Genomic DNA, 15840 nt, shown 5'->3' on the forward strand with positions numbered 1-15840 from the left:
CCTCAAGCCTGGTAGGCTACAGTCCATGGGGTCGCAAAGAGTCGGACATGACTGAGCAACCTCACTTCACTTTACCATTAAATACTTCATTAGGTATTTTCTAAAACCAGAGACATTCTCCAACATGCTATGGGATAATTATAAAATTCAAGAAATTTAACACTGATACAATATTATCAATTAATCTATAGTCCATATGCTAATTTCACCAATTGCCCCAATAAAGTCTTCTACAGCTGTTTGTTTTCCTCGACCAAGATGGAGTCTTGGATCCCTTGTAGCATTTGGTTGTCATGTGTCTTTTATCCACTTAGTTGGGCCAGCTCCTCAGACCACTGGAATGTTTTCTTGCTTTGAATATTGACAAATTGAGAGAATAGTGAGTCTTTGTCCCTAAACAGCTCTCTGTTTCATCAGATTCCCATGCCTAGAACTCAAGTGATTCTCCAGAGATAATTTTCCACTTATTCAGAACAGTGCTACCTGTGGCCCTAAAAGGTTGTGTGTGCTTAGTCACTCAGTCATGTCCAGCACTTTTGTGACCCAATGGACTGTAGCCTGTCAGGCTCCTCCATCTATGAAATTTCCCTGGCAAGAATACTAGATTAGGTTGCCATTTCCTCCTTCAGGGGATCTTTCTGGACCAGGGATCAAACCCTTGCCTCCTGCATTTCCTGCATTGCAGGCGAATTCTTTACCACTGAGTCTAAAGATAATTTTCTGCTTATTCAAAACAATGCTGTCTCTGGCTCTAAAAGGTTAAGCCAGTATATGTCAGCATGCAGAATAAGATTATACTTGGCTACAGTGAGTGTGTCCCAGACCGCTGCAGTCTCATCCCCTCTGGACTCAGTGGGCAATATGAACAGTGAGGTTTAGAGTTACTTGTTGCCAGGACCAGATTATTTTTGAAAGAGCAGAAACCTTTTTGTTCCATTTCCTCCAGGTAATCTGGGATGAGGTGATGTTTATAGACCAGAGTAAATGACACCAGAATTCATCAAAAGCCAAAATAAAAGCAGAACCAGTGACAGAATCGGTGTTTGAACAGTGTGATTTATACTGAATAATGATTCTCTTCCAGCAAATCAGCTCCTGCTACTAACGTCAATTATAAACAGACAGTGGCTGTGCTTCTGACATAGAGATTGATCAACAAAGGAAAATTATTTCTGGAAAATATTATTTCTATATATCTGTCAGAAAGAAATTAAGAATTCTATAAAATCCGTACTTTTTCTCTTTCTTTTTAATTTTGTATGAGTGAAATTTGATTTGTGAAGAAGTATGTGAATAAATGCTCTCAGTCTTTATATCAGGAAAGGGAATTTCTTTTGAAGTCTGGTCCTTTGGGTTTTTTGTAGCCAATGTGAACAGAGCTCCTTCTTTCTACCCCTTGAGGGAGGAAAAGAACAATTTTCCTGTCATGCTGAAACGTGGGTTTGATGCTAACCTGTCAGCATGCCATTAGGGTAAAAATATTTTTGTTGTGTGTTGCTTCTCCAAGCTCCCCTAGTACAAATGTGTACATATTTGTCAATCAGTTGTCATCCTTTGAGATCCTTGGGTTTGGCCTACTTTAACTTTGATTTTCCTTTGCTCAGAGCGTCCTTTTAGTGCCCTAGAAGCAAGCTGCAATTTTGAGGAAGACCTCTGCAACTTTTACCAAGACAAAGAAGGTTCAGGCTGGACCCGAGTGAAAGTAAAACCAAACATGTATCGGGCAGGAGACCACACTTCAGGCCTAGGTAAATCAGAGTCTGTTGTGTGGGATGTTGTGGTGGGGGTGGGGGTTAGTATTCATGCTCCATTTTCCAGTTGTTCTCACCAAGACACCAGCTTGAAAGAGGAGGGTGGTGGGGGGACAGCTGTGAAGAAGCAAAGACAATAGGTAATCTTGGGTTTGACCGTTTTTCAAAACTGAAATTCAAGTTGCTGTGCTAGCAGATGTATTTACCAGTTAATTAAGTAGTCAAACCTTTGGAAATTGCTCTTCACTTTAGATAGAGAAGTACCTTTAAAAACCTATTAGATTCCAATTACATGAGATATCCAGAAAAGGCAAATCCATAGAAACAGAGAGCAGATTAACGGTTCCCAGGGGCTAGGGAGAGGGGGTGGGGAGTGACTATTCAATGGGTATAGAATTTTCTTTTGAGGTAATGAAAATATTCTGGAAGTGGGTAATAGTGGTTGCACAGTCATTGTGAAAGTACCAAATGCCACTGCATTGCACTCTTTAAAATGGTTAAAATGCTAAATTTTGTGTTATATGTGTTTTACTGCAGTAAATAATACATGGTGGGACATAAAAGCTATCACAGCTGTTGGGAAGTATTGGGTGGGCACTTGATGGATGGGCCTACACGAAGCTCTTAGAAATCAGTGTGAGCTCCCCCAGTGGAAGGATTATCTATCACCATAAAGACAGCCCTTGTGAAGTCCACTCCAGTAGAGACTGAGGGAAAGGGCTTGTTCTCAAAGGGTTACTGTCTAATTAATATTTATATACTGGGTATGGGGGTGACTTACCAGAAAGCTGATGAAGCTGGTTTCAGGGCCCCTCACTTTCACCAGGTGCTTGCAATTTTATACTTGTAATTTTATATTCTTTGCTGAGAGGTTGCAAAACTTAAAGAATTACAGAATAAACACCTATTCTGACCTTGGCCAGCCTAACCCCTGGGGGGATATGATAGTGAACAAATCAGGTATGTATCCCACCCTCACTGGCTGACCATTATTTCAGTGGGCAAGAAAAACACGACAAACATATATACAGATAGACACGTGATTACAAATTGTGGTGTGTGCTGTGAAAGAAATAAAGAGTTAGCTGAGAGAGAATAAAGAACCTCCTTTTGGTCGAAGATTCAGAGAAGTGGGTTTTAGCTGGAAGAATGGGAGCAACCCAGGCAGAAGGAACAGCATCTCTGAGGGCCTGGAGTTTGGAAAGAGCCAGACACTGCCAGGAATTAGGTTAGTGTGGCTGCACCATTGAGAGGAAAGTAAAGTAAAATGAAGTTAGAAAGGGAGGTAGGCCATAGATGTGGCAGGCCAGAGTAAGCAACTGGGATTTTACTATAAAGGAAATGAGAAGCTATTGATAGGTTTTAAGTAGAGCAGTGAAGGATTAAATTTAGACTTAAAAAGATTACTCTGGCCGGTGTATGGCTACCTGTGTTAGTCTGCTCAGGCTTCCATAACAAAATATCACAGACTAGGTGACTTAAACAACAGTTTGTTTTCTCACAGTTATGGAGGCTGGGGAGTCCGCAATCAAGGCACCACTGGGGTTGGTTTCTGGTGAGATATCTCTTCCTGACTTGGACAGGGCACCTTCTCACTGTGTCTTCATATGGCCTTTCCTCTGTGTATGCACAGGGGGAGATGGGGGCGGGGGCGGGGGCGGAGGGGTTGGGAGACGAGAGAGAGATGTTGTTTCTTCCTCTTCTTACAAGGACACCAGTTGCATAGGTGTTAAAGCCTTGACTTTGTAACTCATTTAACCTTAAATTGCCTCCTTAAATGCCCCATCACCAAATATGGTCACATTGGGGGTTAAAACTTCAGCATATGAATTAGGGTTGGGGAGGGGACATAATTCAGTCCATAACAACACTCATGAAATTACCAAAGAAGCTTTTGCCAGGTTAAATGAAACTAAACTGTATACCAAAGACTGCTCCCAAAAGAGAACTGATGGAGGAGGCTCAGAAAAAGGAAAGGGGAAAAAAAGTAAGATATTAGGCTTTTTCTTTCTGCCCCATCTTTGTAAGACACAAGGACCTGTTTTAAGTTTACCATGGGGGTGGTAGAGCAGGTGGTAGGGGAGGTTCTTGATCCTATTTTTTTATGTTATTTAAAAGAAGTAGGGGAAAATCAGATATTCAGCACCTGAGAGGGTCTATCTGATTAAAAACCTGCTTTTTAGGATCCAGTTTAACATATGACCAAGAGAGTAAGCTCTGCCTGGATACATAAACCACCCCTACCCTTTACCCCTCAGGACTGCCAGACCCTGCAACCTCTCCCACTCCACTGGTCATTGTGTTGCAGGAAGGGGGATCCCTTCCAGGGCCCGACACTGGGCTCTTGTCTAACACTCGGAAAAGAATTGTCTGAGGAGACACATTCTGCTGACAAAGCAAGAGATTTTATTGGGAAGGGCACCCGGCTGGAGAGCAGTAGGGTAAGGGAACCCAGGAGGACAGCTCTGCTGCATGGCAGTCTCCATTTTTATGGTGATGGGATTAGTTTCCAGATGGTCTTTGGCCAGTCATTTTAATTCAGAGTCTTTCATGGTGGTGCATGCTTCGCTCAGCCAAGATGGATGTTAGCGAGAGGGATTCTGGGAAGTGGATGGAAACGTGGTGTCTCCTTTGGACCTTTCCTGAACTCTTCCGGTTGGTGGCGGCTTATTAGTTCCGTATGAGTATGAAGTCTCTCAGCAGGGAGTTGTTAGGGGAAGCACAGTGATTAAAACTGCCCACCCTGGCCAGGCACCATGGTAACCATATGCATGAATTGTTTTATGACAGGAGATCCTGGTAAAAATACAGAACTAATAAGCCACCACCAACCGGAAGAGTTCGTGAAAGGTAGAAACACCGCGTGTTTTGAAACAGAGCATTTCTCCTGGGTTCCCTTACCCTATTGCTCTCCACCCAGGTGCCCTTTCCCAATAAAATTTCTTGCTTTGTCACCACATGTGTCTCTTCAGACAATTCATTTCCGAGTGTTAGACAAGAGCCCAGTTTCGGGCCCTGGAAGGGGTCCCCCTTCCTGCAACAATTGCAGAGATAATAGGAAAATCCGCTCTGGGCCTTGTGTTCTCTGCAACTCAGTACTACTCAGTCTAGTTGTCAGCTGTTTGTCTAAAAAGTAGAGAACCACAAGATGATTTCATCCTTTTTGTTTCATGAAAGGTTATGGAATTCCCTGGCAGTCTGGTGGTTAGGACGCTGCTTTTTTTTTTTAACTGCTGAGGGCTAGGGTTCAATCCCTGATCAGGGAACTAAGATCCTGTAAGCCACATGGCATGGCAAAAAAAAAAGTGTACATCCTAATTGATGGCTAAAACCTGAGCATACGCAGTTGGAAATCTATGCTGGTTTATGAAGTTACCTTAAAATTGGAAGTTTATTAGCAAAAGATTCACACAGATATTTTCTATCACCCAGGCCACAGACATTGTTAAATGCTATCACTTAAAGCCTATAGAATAGTCTCTTTTGGCAAATTCCACTACTTTAACCAAATTTTTCCACTTGATGATCTGGGCTGAATTATTTAGGTTTTTCATTGCTGATGCACTGAAAGCTTTGTCCTATTCACAGGGTATTTCTTGCTGGCCAACACAAAGCTTACATCACAGCCTGGCTACATTGGAAGGCTCTACGGTCCCTCCCTGCGAGGAAACCTGCAGTATTGTTTGCGTTTTTATTATGCCATCTCTGGATTTTTAAAAATGAGTGACACCCTAGCAGTTTATATCTTTGAAGAGAACCATGTGGTTCAAGACAAGATCTGGTCTGTGCTGGAGTCCCCAAGGGGCGTTTGGATGCAAGCTGAAATCACCTTTAGGAAGCCCATGCCCACCAAGGTACAGTGGAATCTTTCTGCAATTTCCAGTCACTGGACTGGGTTAGTGAGTTTCTGTTTAATTATTTTCAACTGATGATGCATTGTTTTTCTTCTGTTCAAGCTGAAAGTCCTACCCTCACATCCTGTTCCCAGGCATGTGTGAGTTATATCCTTCACTTCTTTTCAGTGTTCTCTCTCTCGGAATCATGGCCACATAGGGAGTTTGCTTGTTGTTTAATTCTTAGACTCCCTGAGAATAGTCCAAAGAGAGAGAATATGTTAATAAAGTTCTACACTGAGGCTTTAAGCTCAACACCCTAAACCTCTAGCTGAACACAGGATGGGGAAGCTCAGTAAAATAGGAGAGCCAACTCAGACAGAAAGAATTTACATAAGGGAACCATCAGAAGCTTATTGATAGAAGTAAGAAAACAGAGATCTTTATCACCAAGGAAATGCAAAAGAAAATAGTGATCTCTTGAATTTTACAGCTCATAAACTTAAGGAAGCTTAACAGATACAATAAATTCTGTTAACTATTAATACAACCCAGATTACAACTGGAATGGGAAAACCTGTTTTGTTTCACCTGCCAGTTGGTGAGAAGATCTCTCTCATGCACCCTCTGTGCAAGAAAGAAGGTCCCTTCCTTCAAGCAGATGCCTCACACAATGGTAGCTCAATAGATATATCATTGAAGAGTGGCTGTTCAGTTGATCATGTTCATAACTAGGCTCCCGAAGAAAAGATATACACAGCAGAGCAGTAGAACTTCCTTCACACACATTAATGGTCCAAATTTCTCTTAGTTATACCATTTGGACAGAAACATAGCTTTGTCTATAACTTCCCGGCAAAGAAATTTTGCACACTTTTTCCATCATGATGTTGCTTGGTTACTCTTAGTCCATTAGAATACACACCAGGGCATGATTAAATCTTTATAATGATTAATCAAAGATCTTTGAAAATATTTACAAAAAAAAATTTTCCCCATTGCTAGGCAAAAAAAATGATGATTATAATGACATGACAGCCTCCTTAACTTACTGATTTCTAAAAGAGTCAAACCAATTTATGATACCTGTAGTAGAATATAAGCACAGAAGTTTTAACACATTCTCATAGGCACTGCTTTTATTGTTTTCATGCTAACTAAATAGGTAGTCCCCATTACCAATTATTTGACTCTCTCAAGTAGTTATGGTAACACACACACCAAACATGTACCTAATCCATACAATCAGGGATGCACGTAATAAAATTTTTACTGTACTCCACACCCTCTGTTGCTAATGTTTTAAAAGAGGGAAAGTATGACAAGCCTTTCAGTCACTTATTTGACTTTCATTTATTTATTCATTTATTCTTTTATTCAACCATACTTTATTAGGTATAAGTTCAGTGTAAGGGATATAAAGATCAATGAGGCTCAGATTCTACTTTTGAGAATGAGATCACAGATGATAGAATGTTAAGATACAAATATGTAAACAACTAACAACAGTGCAATCTCACTGCCTCACAGAAAGGTTATATAGAAAAATAGAGTAGTTCTACCAATCGGACACATAAAAATAAAGATGAATAGAGGACCAGCTGAGCTGGTGTTTGGAGGGTAAATGTTCAGGCCATGCCAGATTCTAACTCCTTTCATGCACTATCCACCTGACTCCTCTCTTCTCCCTGCCCCCAGCCCCTCATCTTTACTCACAAAACATAGGCTGTTAGTAACTTATCTGCTCCTAGGTGTCAGTCCCTGCTCTTATTTGACTCCCATGGAATGGAAGGAAGCCACCCAGCAACTAAAGATGCCCCAGAGAATTTGCCCTTTTCTTCTTTGACTGACTTCCAACCCTCGCAACAACCACACAAATCCTACCCACCTACTTCAGGAAAAATTGATCTAGACGCAGTGGGGGCAGAGAAGTTCTTATAGCCTCAGAAGGAGCTAGTATGGATTCAGTCCCAGAGCTGATGAGGAGACGGGACAGTTCAACACAAGCAAACTCTGGACATGTGTCTGAAAGAGGTGAATAGTTTTTGGAAGGTCCTTGCTAAACAGAACCAGTTTCTCAGAGAGTGAGAGAACCATCTGACATTCGTACAGACTGCACTGAGTAAGGGAGGAAACTAATATGGAACATATACAGGTAGAGACAAATGTACGTATGGTATTTCAGAGAAGAAGTAAAATGAAAAGTCAGAGTTTCCCTTACCACCCCTGTACTCAAACTCCAGTTCTACTTCTTTTTCTAAACGTTTTCACCCCTGATTTTCTGATGTTTTTCTCTATAATTCCAGATATTCTATTTCTGCCTCATTTCTTGATTCATTAACCTTAGCAGTATTTGCTGACTCCCTTCTATAAAAAGAAATTTGGCTTATTTATACCATTTCCTTTCATTTTCTCTATCCTCCTTACAATTTTTTAGTTGTATTTTTATTTTTAACTTTCTCTTGGTTCCCTTGTGACTCTGATACACCTAATCATCTGTTTCTGCTCCCATCGACTTCAGGTCGTATCCTATGACACTCCAATATGTATGGTGAATACATTTTCACCCCTCTGTTCCCCCTCCCCTCACTTACCCTCTCCACCTCTCAGTTTTCTCAGCAATACATTTGCTTGTACATAGCAATGGCTTAAAACATTTCTATTCCTCCAGTGAAGACTTTGAGCTTTGCCAATAGCAGGATTTCCCCGTATGGGCCCCCTTGGCAATTTGGAAGGGACAGTGCCGCCTCTGTAGGCAGCCAGACCTCACATGATTGGGATTTTGTCATCTGCAATGACAGCAACAACCCAAGTTATTTCCACATGTTTCCATATGGCCCCAGAGGTGCCAGGCCATTCTTGGATGAGAACTGTGGCTTTGTAAGTTGATTCTGAAAATTGAAATTAAGATCTAGCCCCACCTACAATCCATCTTTGCCTGCTTGGATCTGTGCTCTGAGGAGCAGCATAGTGGTAATGAGGGAGCCTCCCCTTCAATGACCTTCTGGCTTCCTGTTGCTCTTCTGGGAAAAGGCTCGCCTGCTCTAACATCAGCCTCTCCCCAGCCTCACCTCTTACTCCCCCCATTCTAATAACATTGCAATCAGTTCCTGGAACACACTGCTCTCTTCCACCTTGGGCCATTGCACACCCAGTTTCCTCTGCCTACACTCTTGTTAATTCAGTCACTGGCTTGAACTTCCCTTCTGCAGAAACTCCTTTTCTGGCTCATTCCTCAGAATAGATTAGTGTTCCCTGGGCCTCCTAGGCCTCTTCTCCATCATTCTGGAGACAGGATAGCACAGCAATTAAAAGAAATGATTGAGGAGTCTGTTTTCAAATCTCCATTCTACCACTTAAATGACTTTGCAATCTTAGTTTTTTCCCTTAACTGAGATATGATTGACATGCGTTTGAGGGGCACAGTGTAATGGTTTGGTGTATATATTGTGAAATGATCACCACAGTGCATCTAGTTAACATCCATCACCTCACATAGTTCATGAGTATTTTTTCTTGTGGTTAAAAACTTCTAAGATTTATTCACTTAGCGACTTTCAAATATACAATACAGTTTGCTAAATATACTCACCATGCTGCTCTTTATAAATTTAAAAGTGAAGAAACTGAAGTTTCCAAAAGTTAATATAGTACTATTCTTGCTGTTACCTTGCCGCTGTACCCCAGACAAAATCCTTTACAGTTGTGCCTTTAAAATACATCTCAGATATGTTTACTTCTGTGTCCCCAACCACCACCCTAGTCTAAGCCACCATCATTTCTTACCTAAATTGCTCCGTATCTTTCTATCTGGTTTTTCTGCTTCCACCTTGCTCTCGACACTCGCATGCAGCCACCAGAATCATCATCTTGAAATGGAAATAGGATCAGGCCACTCTCCTGCCAGAAACTGTCCTATGGTCTTTAGAATAAAGCCCCATTCCCTCCTGTGGCTCATAAGGCCCTGTACCATCTGGCCCCTGCATCCTTCATGAACTTCACCTTCCTTTGCTCTGCCCATGATCACATGGTCACACAGTCCCCATGGTCCCGCTGGCCTTCTCTCGGTCTCCTGAGTCCCAAGGCCTTTCCTTCACTGGGGACATCATGTTTGCAGTCTCCTCGCCCACCTATCCTATGTCAAGATGGTTCTTGTTCTTCTGTCCTGGTCAGGTGTCTCCTTTTAGACAGGAACTGCCTGACCACCTGGTCTGCAACTGCTTTTTTCCATCCCCAGATTATTCTGCAAGATATCACCTAGTTTATTTTGTGCATAGCATTTACCCTGATCTGAAATTTTCTCATTTGTTTGTCCACTTGTTCATTGTCCATCTCTTTTCCCATAAAAATATGACACTGAAAAATGAGTAAGTAAAAGAATGAGAGTGGACTTTCTAAGGCTGGTAAGTGACAGAGCTGGGGTTTGATCCATGGTCTATAGACTGTCAGAAGCCTGCCCTTTGCCTCTGGTATGGCAATCCTGGGTGCTCAGGACTTCCACCCAGTTTTGGGGAAGGCCTGTTCTTCTGTAGTGGAGAATGTGAGGCTCCCAAATGTGCCTTGGAGCATGGGCACCATCTTTTATTTTATTTAATTCTCACAACATTCCTGTAAGGGAAGTGAAGTATCTCCTTTTAGTGCCTTTGGCCTTCTAGAAGTCAAAGTTATACCAACCCCGGGTCACATCCTACTAGAAATGGATGCCTAAGCTCAGAGTTCGCTGCACATATGTCACTGTCGTGAGGAAAACCCTTCCCTGCCTCTGCTTCAAGTCCTCACTGCCCCATTCCTGAAGCCAATCAAGGGCCAGTGGTCAGGGACCAAGTCACCGAGAGTGAGTGGCTGCCTCTTCATACCTGTTACCTGGCTGAAAGCCTTGTATGTGAATTTTGAATACACCTAGCCTAATTTTCTGGAGAAGGCGATGGCACCCCCACTCCAGTACTCTTGCCTGGAAAATCTCATGGACGGAGGAGCCTGGAAGGCTGCAGTCCATGGGGTCGCTAAGAGTCGGACATGACTGAGTGACTTCACTTTCACTTTTCACTTTCATGCATTGGAGAAGGAAATGGCAACCCACTCCAGTGTTCTTGCCTGGAGAATCCGAGGGACGGGGGAGCCTGGTGGGCTGCCATCTATCGGGTCGCACAGAGTCGGACACGACTGACACAACTTAACAGCAGCAGCAGCAGCCTACTTTTCACTGGTAGAGATGTTTGGTACATATGTGTGAGTATCTGTGCTGCATGGTCAAAATAATAACAACAATAATCTCTTACTTTCACATTGTTCCTGAGTGTGACCTGCTTTCATGAACGATATCTTCACCTCTCAGTGAGTTGGCTTGTGAGACTAGAAATGAGCTGAGTGAGGGCAGCCTGCACAGAACTGTAAAAAAGTCAGGACTTTTTTCCCTCTTTCCTTATGTTTGTCCCTACATGTTACCTCATCTGTGCCTTCCCAGGTAGCTTCCACTCTGAATGCTTCTTTACCTTTATTTCAACATTTGCTCTTAACCAGACCATTTTAAGGACAATGGGTTGATTTGATTAACAAGTCCCTGCTAGCTCCCAAGTCTAATGTTTGATGGAAACTATAATATATATTAATATTTCTATTTAAGGAATAGTAGCAATGATAAGAATGTTCCTGAGATCACTCTAGCCAAATAGCCATATGGATGGATTATATATAATGTCATAGCTGCCAACAGGACTAGGGACTTTCATTGAATGCTTTCCATGTGCCAGGAGCAATGCTAAATATTCGACATGCGTTACTTCATTTGATTCCACAACACCTTAGGAAGGAAGGCTGTATAGCCGCATTTAACAGATGAGGGAAATTAAGGACCTTGTTCAACATCACACAGTTACTAAGAGGCAGAGCAGAGAGGTAAATCCAAGTCTTTTTCAATCCAGAAGCCACGCCTTTTGTACTATGCCTTTATGCCCCTAGCTCTCTTCTGGCTTATGTCAAAACTATAGGATCAGGTGAGGAGAAACCAGCCCTAACTCAAGACTTCCAAAGATTTCCGGGACTTTATTATTGACTCTCAGTTGTTCTATTTTAGAAATCACTTTAGCTCCAAGGAGCCAAAATTCAAGGCTCCAAGGTCAAAACTTTGGCTCCAAAGGTCAAAATTCAAGGTGCTTCAACATAGACAAAGGAGATCTGTGGGGTAGAAGGAAGAATGGCATCATGCCTGAGACTTGGCTGTGGATTCTCTGGCTTTTATGCCTTTATACTTGGGGCTAGGTATGTGAGTCTCTCTGAGCCTTGCTCTTCTTCTTATACAAAATGGGTGTATTAGCAGTACCTACCGCATAGGCTTATGGTGCATGTAAAGCCCTCAGCTTAGCACCTGGCACATAATTGCCATTGATTAAATGTAGCTGGAGAGAGAGCAAGAGTGAGAGAGAAAAGAGAATTCTTTAGTCTCTTTTGAACAAAGAGACTACAGGATTTTTTTTTCTAGATCCTGATCCTCACAAGGATTCATAAGCATCATCTCTTTCAGTTCAGTTCAGTTCAGTTGCTGTCGTGTCCGACTCTTTGCGACCCCATGAATTGCAGCACTCCAGGCCTCCCTGTCCATCACCAACTCCCAGAGTTCACCCAAACTCATGTCCACCGTTTGGTGATGCCATCCAGCCATCTCATCCTCTGTCGTCCCCTTCTCCTCCTGCCCCCAATCCTTTCCAGCATCAGAGTCTTTTTCAACGAGTCAACTCTTTGCATGAGGTGGCCAAAGTATCATCTCTTTAGTATGTGACTAATTCTGTACCTTAACTTGTCTTTAAATTAAAAATCAGGTCTGAGTTAAACATTCATTTTGATAGTACCAGACTGCTATGCTTACATAGTCATCAACTAATATATTTGTTAATGTTTTAGAAACATTTTGAAAAACCATGAATCATGAAACGGTTTTCTTTTTCCTTTTTTAAAAATGTATTTATTTGGCTGCTTTGGGCCTTTGTGGAATCTTCGTTCTGTCATGCAGGAACTTTCATTGTAGTACTTGGGCATAGTTACTGTACAGCATGTGGGATCTTAGTCTAAGACCAGGGATCTAACCCAAGTCCCCTGCATTGCAAGGCAGATTCTTAACCACTGGACCACCAGAGAAGTCCTATGAAATGGGTTTTCTTGATCTGATTGTCCTTAGCACATTACTAAATATAGAGCAGTAATCAAGACTTACACTGAAACTTTCACACACCAGAAATAGTCATGAGGAGAGTGAACAATTCGCTCCAGAATGCTTTTCCTGAAAGCCAAAAGTCAGGAGAGACTAGAGTCATTGTCAGAAAGTCTGTAATGATGAAGCACAAACATTAGCCTTTATATTCAAATCCTTGGGGTGACGTTGTGCTTGGTCACTAAAGAACCTATGTTAGGTCCTGCAATATCTTTTGACTGGAAAAGAATTTTCCTTTTAACAAAAATCATTAAGTAGTCTGTTAATTAGAGGCACTGGAAGAAACTCAGTATCATGCTCATTAAATATTTCTTTTGAAAAAAATGTTAAATGGTCCATAAATGAGAGCATGACCAGATATACTCTTTCATCTGGGTCAGGCTTAATGATCAGCTCCGTAGTCATTAACATCTGCATGGTAAACCCTTCAAAATCTACATCTTTATTCTGTTGTAAGATTAAAGAACAAACTTCAAAAGTCACTTAAGAATATAGAGAAAACCTTCATATAGCCAGTTTGAAAAAATATACATTTTTTTTAACCAGTTCAGTTCAGTCGCTCAGTCATGTCTGACTCTTTGCGACCCCATGAGCCGCAGCAGGCCAGGTCTCTGTGTCCATCACCAACCACCGGAGTTGACCCAAACCCATGTCCATCAAGTTCATGATGCCATCCAACCATCTCATCCTCTGTCGTCCCCTTCTCCTCCTGCCCTCAATCCCTCCCAGCATCAGGGTCTTTTCCAATGAGTCAGCTCTTCACATCAGGTGGCCAAAGTATTGGAGTTTCAGCTTCAACATCAATCCTTCCAATGAACACCCAGGACTCATGTCCTTTAGAATGGACTGGTTGGGTCGCCTTGCAGTCCAAGGGACTCTCAAGAGTCTTCTCCAACACCACAGTTCAAAAGCATCAATTCTTCGGTGCTCAGCTTTCTTCACAGTCCAACTCTCAAATCCATACATGACTACTGGAAAAACCATGGCCTTGACTAGACAGACCTTTGTTGGCGAAGTAATGTCTCTGCTTTTTAATATGCTGTCTAGCTTGGTCATTGCCGGGGTCCAGCCCTGGTGGATCCAGGGAATTAGAAGTGAGGACGGCGTTGGCGAGGAAAGACTTATTTATTAATATAAGATTAGATTAGGGAGAAATAGTGTAGTAGGAAAATTAAGTGGAGACAGAAGGCTGAATAACTTGGTTTACGTGGGAAGCCAATAAAGTTCCAGACAAGGAGCTTGCACCATCGACGTTAGGCCACCAGCGTCCTCTTGAATATCGGGGGGTGCCCCGCCTTGGGCTCCCCCTCGCGTGAATCTTAAAAGCCGGGACAAGTAAGTAGACATGGTGAGCTTCCACGCCGCAGATGGGAATTCAGCCAGAAATTAGAGAGGAGGCACGGGGGAAACCAGTCCAGCGACTTTCCCCGGCCTCTATTGTCTAGAAAGGCCTTTTATACCTTTTTGATTGTACATAGAGATCAATGGGTAATACAAAATTATGCAGTGTTAGCAGCCCAGACTCTTATCAAAACCAGGCTTTTCTCTCTGCATACCTAGTTGTATACACAAGTCTTAGGTAATTTACATCATCTTCCAGCCAAAAGGGCCAATTAACATTTTACAGCCTTTTTTTCCGATAAGGGTTTGTCAACCAGAAGACTTATTTGTGTTGATCTTCCCAAAGTCTGGTGCCACTCTCAGAAAGCACTAAATAAAGTTACATTCTTACATAGCAAAGATACAGCAACTTATAACAAGTAAAAGGAGTATAGTGATTTATAACAAAAGAAAAGTAATTAACTCAAAAGTCTAGTGTTGCTAACATCAAAACTACCATATATCTTTTTCCATATCCCATTTACATTGATTAACATCCTCCCAGGTGCCTAAAAGATAAAGAATATGGAGGCCTGGCAGTAGTCATTGAGTCAACAGTGAAAACCCTCTACCAATATGATTTTTAACTCTTTAGAAAAGGCTCTGTATCTTTAAGATGCTTTAAGCTTTGTGCCTCTCATGGTTGGGGGGCTGTAAGCAATTCATAAGCTGTAAGAGGTCCAGGGGAACCTGTTAGGCAAGCTAGAGAGTTATCAGAGGGGGTTTAACTGAAACATCCCTTTCAAATGCAGAAGACTAAAGCCCTGATTTGACTGTTGCCAGAGAATATCAGAAGAGTGGAAAAGCAGGCAGATTCTTATTTTTGGGGGGTGGATGCTCAGGAAATTCCAGGGGGAACCCCTGAAGCCTAATCACATCCTTGCGTTTTGTCAGGCTTCCTTCCTCATGACCTTGTCATGGGCGGGATTCCTCACGCTGGCTCCCGGCAGGTCATAACATTCCTTCTGAGGAGTAAGCATCTTTTAATTTCATGGCTGCAATAACCATCTGCAGTGATATTGGAGCCAGAAAAATAGTCAGCCACTGTTTTCACTGTTTCCCCATCTATCTGCCATGAAGTGATGGGACCAGATGCCATGATCTTCATTTTCTGAATGTTGAGCTTTAAGCCAACTTTTTCACTCTCCTCTTTCACTTGCATCAAGAGGCTTTTTAGTTCTTCTTCACTTTCTGCCATAGGGGTGGTGTCATCTGCATATCTGAGGTTATTGATATTTCTCCTGGCAATCTTGATTCTAGCTTGTGCTTCCTCTGGCCCAGCATTTCTCATGAGGTACTCTGCATATAGGTTAAATAAGCAGGGTGACAATATACAGCCTTGACGTACTCCTTTTCCTATTTGGAACCAGTCTGTTGTTCCATGACCAGTTCTAACTTTGCTTCCTGATCTGCATACAGGTTTCTCAAGAGGCAGGTCAGGTGGTCTGGTATTCCCATCTCTTTCAGAATTTTCCACAGTTTATTGTGATCCACACAGTCAAAGGCTTTGGCATAGTCAATGAAGCAGAGGTAGATATTTTTCTGGAACTTTCTTGCTTTTTTGATGATCCAGCAGATGTTGGCAATATGATCTCTGGTTCCTCTGCCTTTTCTAAAACCAGCTTGAACATCTGGAATTTCATGGTTCAAGTATTGATGAAGCCTAGCTTGG

At 42.2% G+C, this 15840-nt stretch overlaps 1 protein-coding gene across 1 annotated transcript in view; it reads left to right on the forward strand.

The window, feature by feature from the left end:
• MAMDC2 (MAM domain containing 2) overlaps positions 1–15840 on the forward strand; it is a 164265-nt gene that overhangs the window by 104745 nt on the left and 43680 nt on the right. Inside the window, exons 8-9 of the mRNA XM_052645189.1 lie at positions 1605–1748; positions 5340–5605. Coding sequence (XP_052501149.1) covers positions 1605–1748; positions 5340–5605 — 410 coding nt within the window. The remainder of the gene's footprint in view (positions 1–1604; positions 1749–5339; positions 5606–15840) is intronic.

Source organism: Budorcas taxicolor, chromosome 8, assembly GCF_023091745.1.
Source record: "Budorcas taxicolor isolate Tak-1 chromosome 8, Takin1.1, whole genome shotgun sequence".
Classification (NCBI taxonomy): Eukaryota; Metazoa; Chordata; class Mammalia; order Artiodactyla; family Bovidae; genus Budorcas; species Budorcas taxicolor.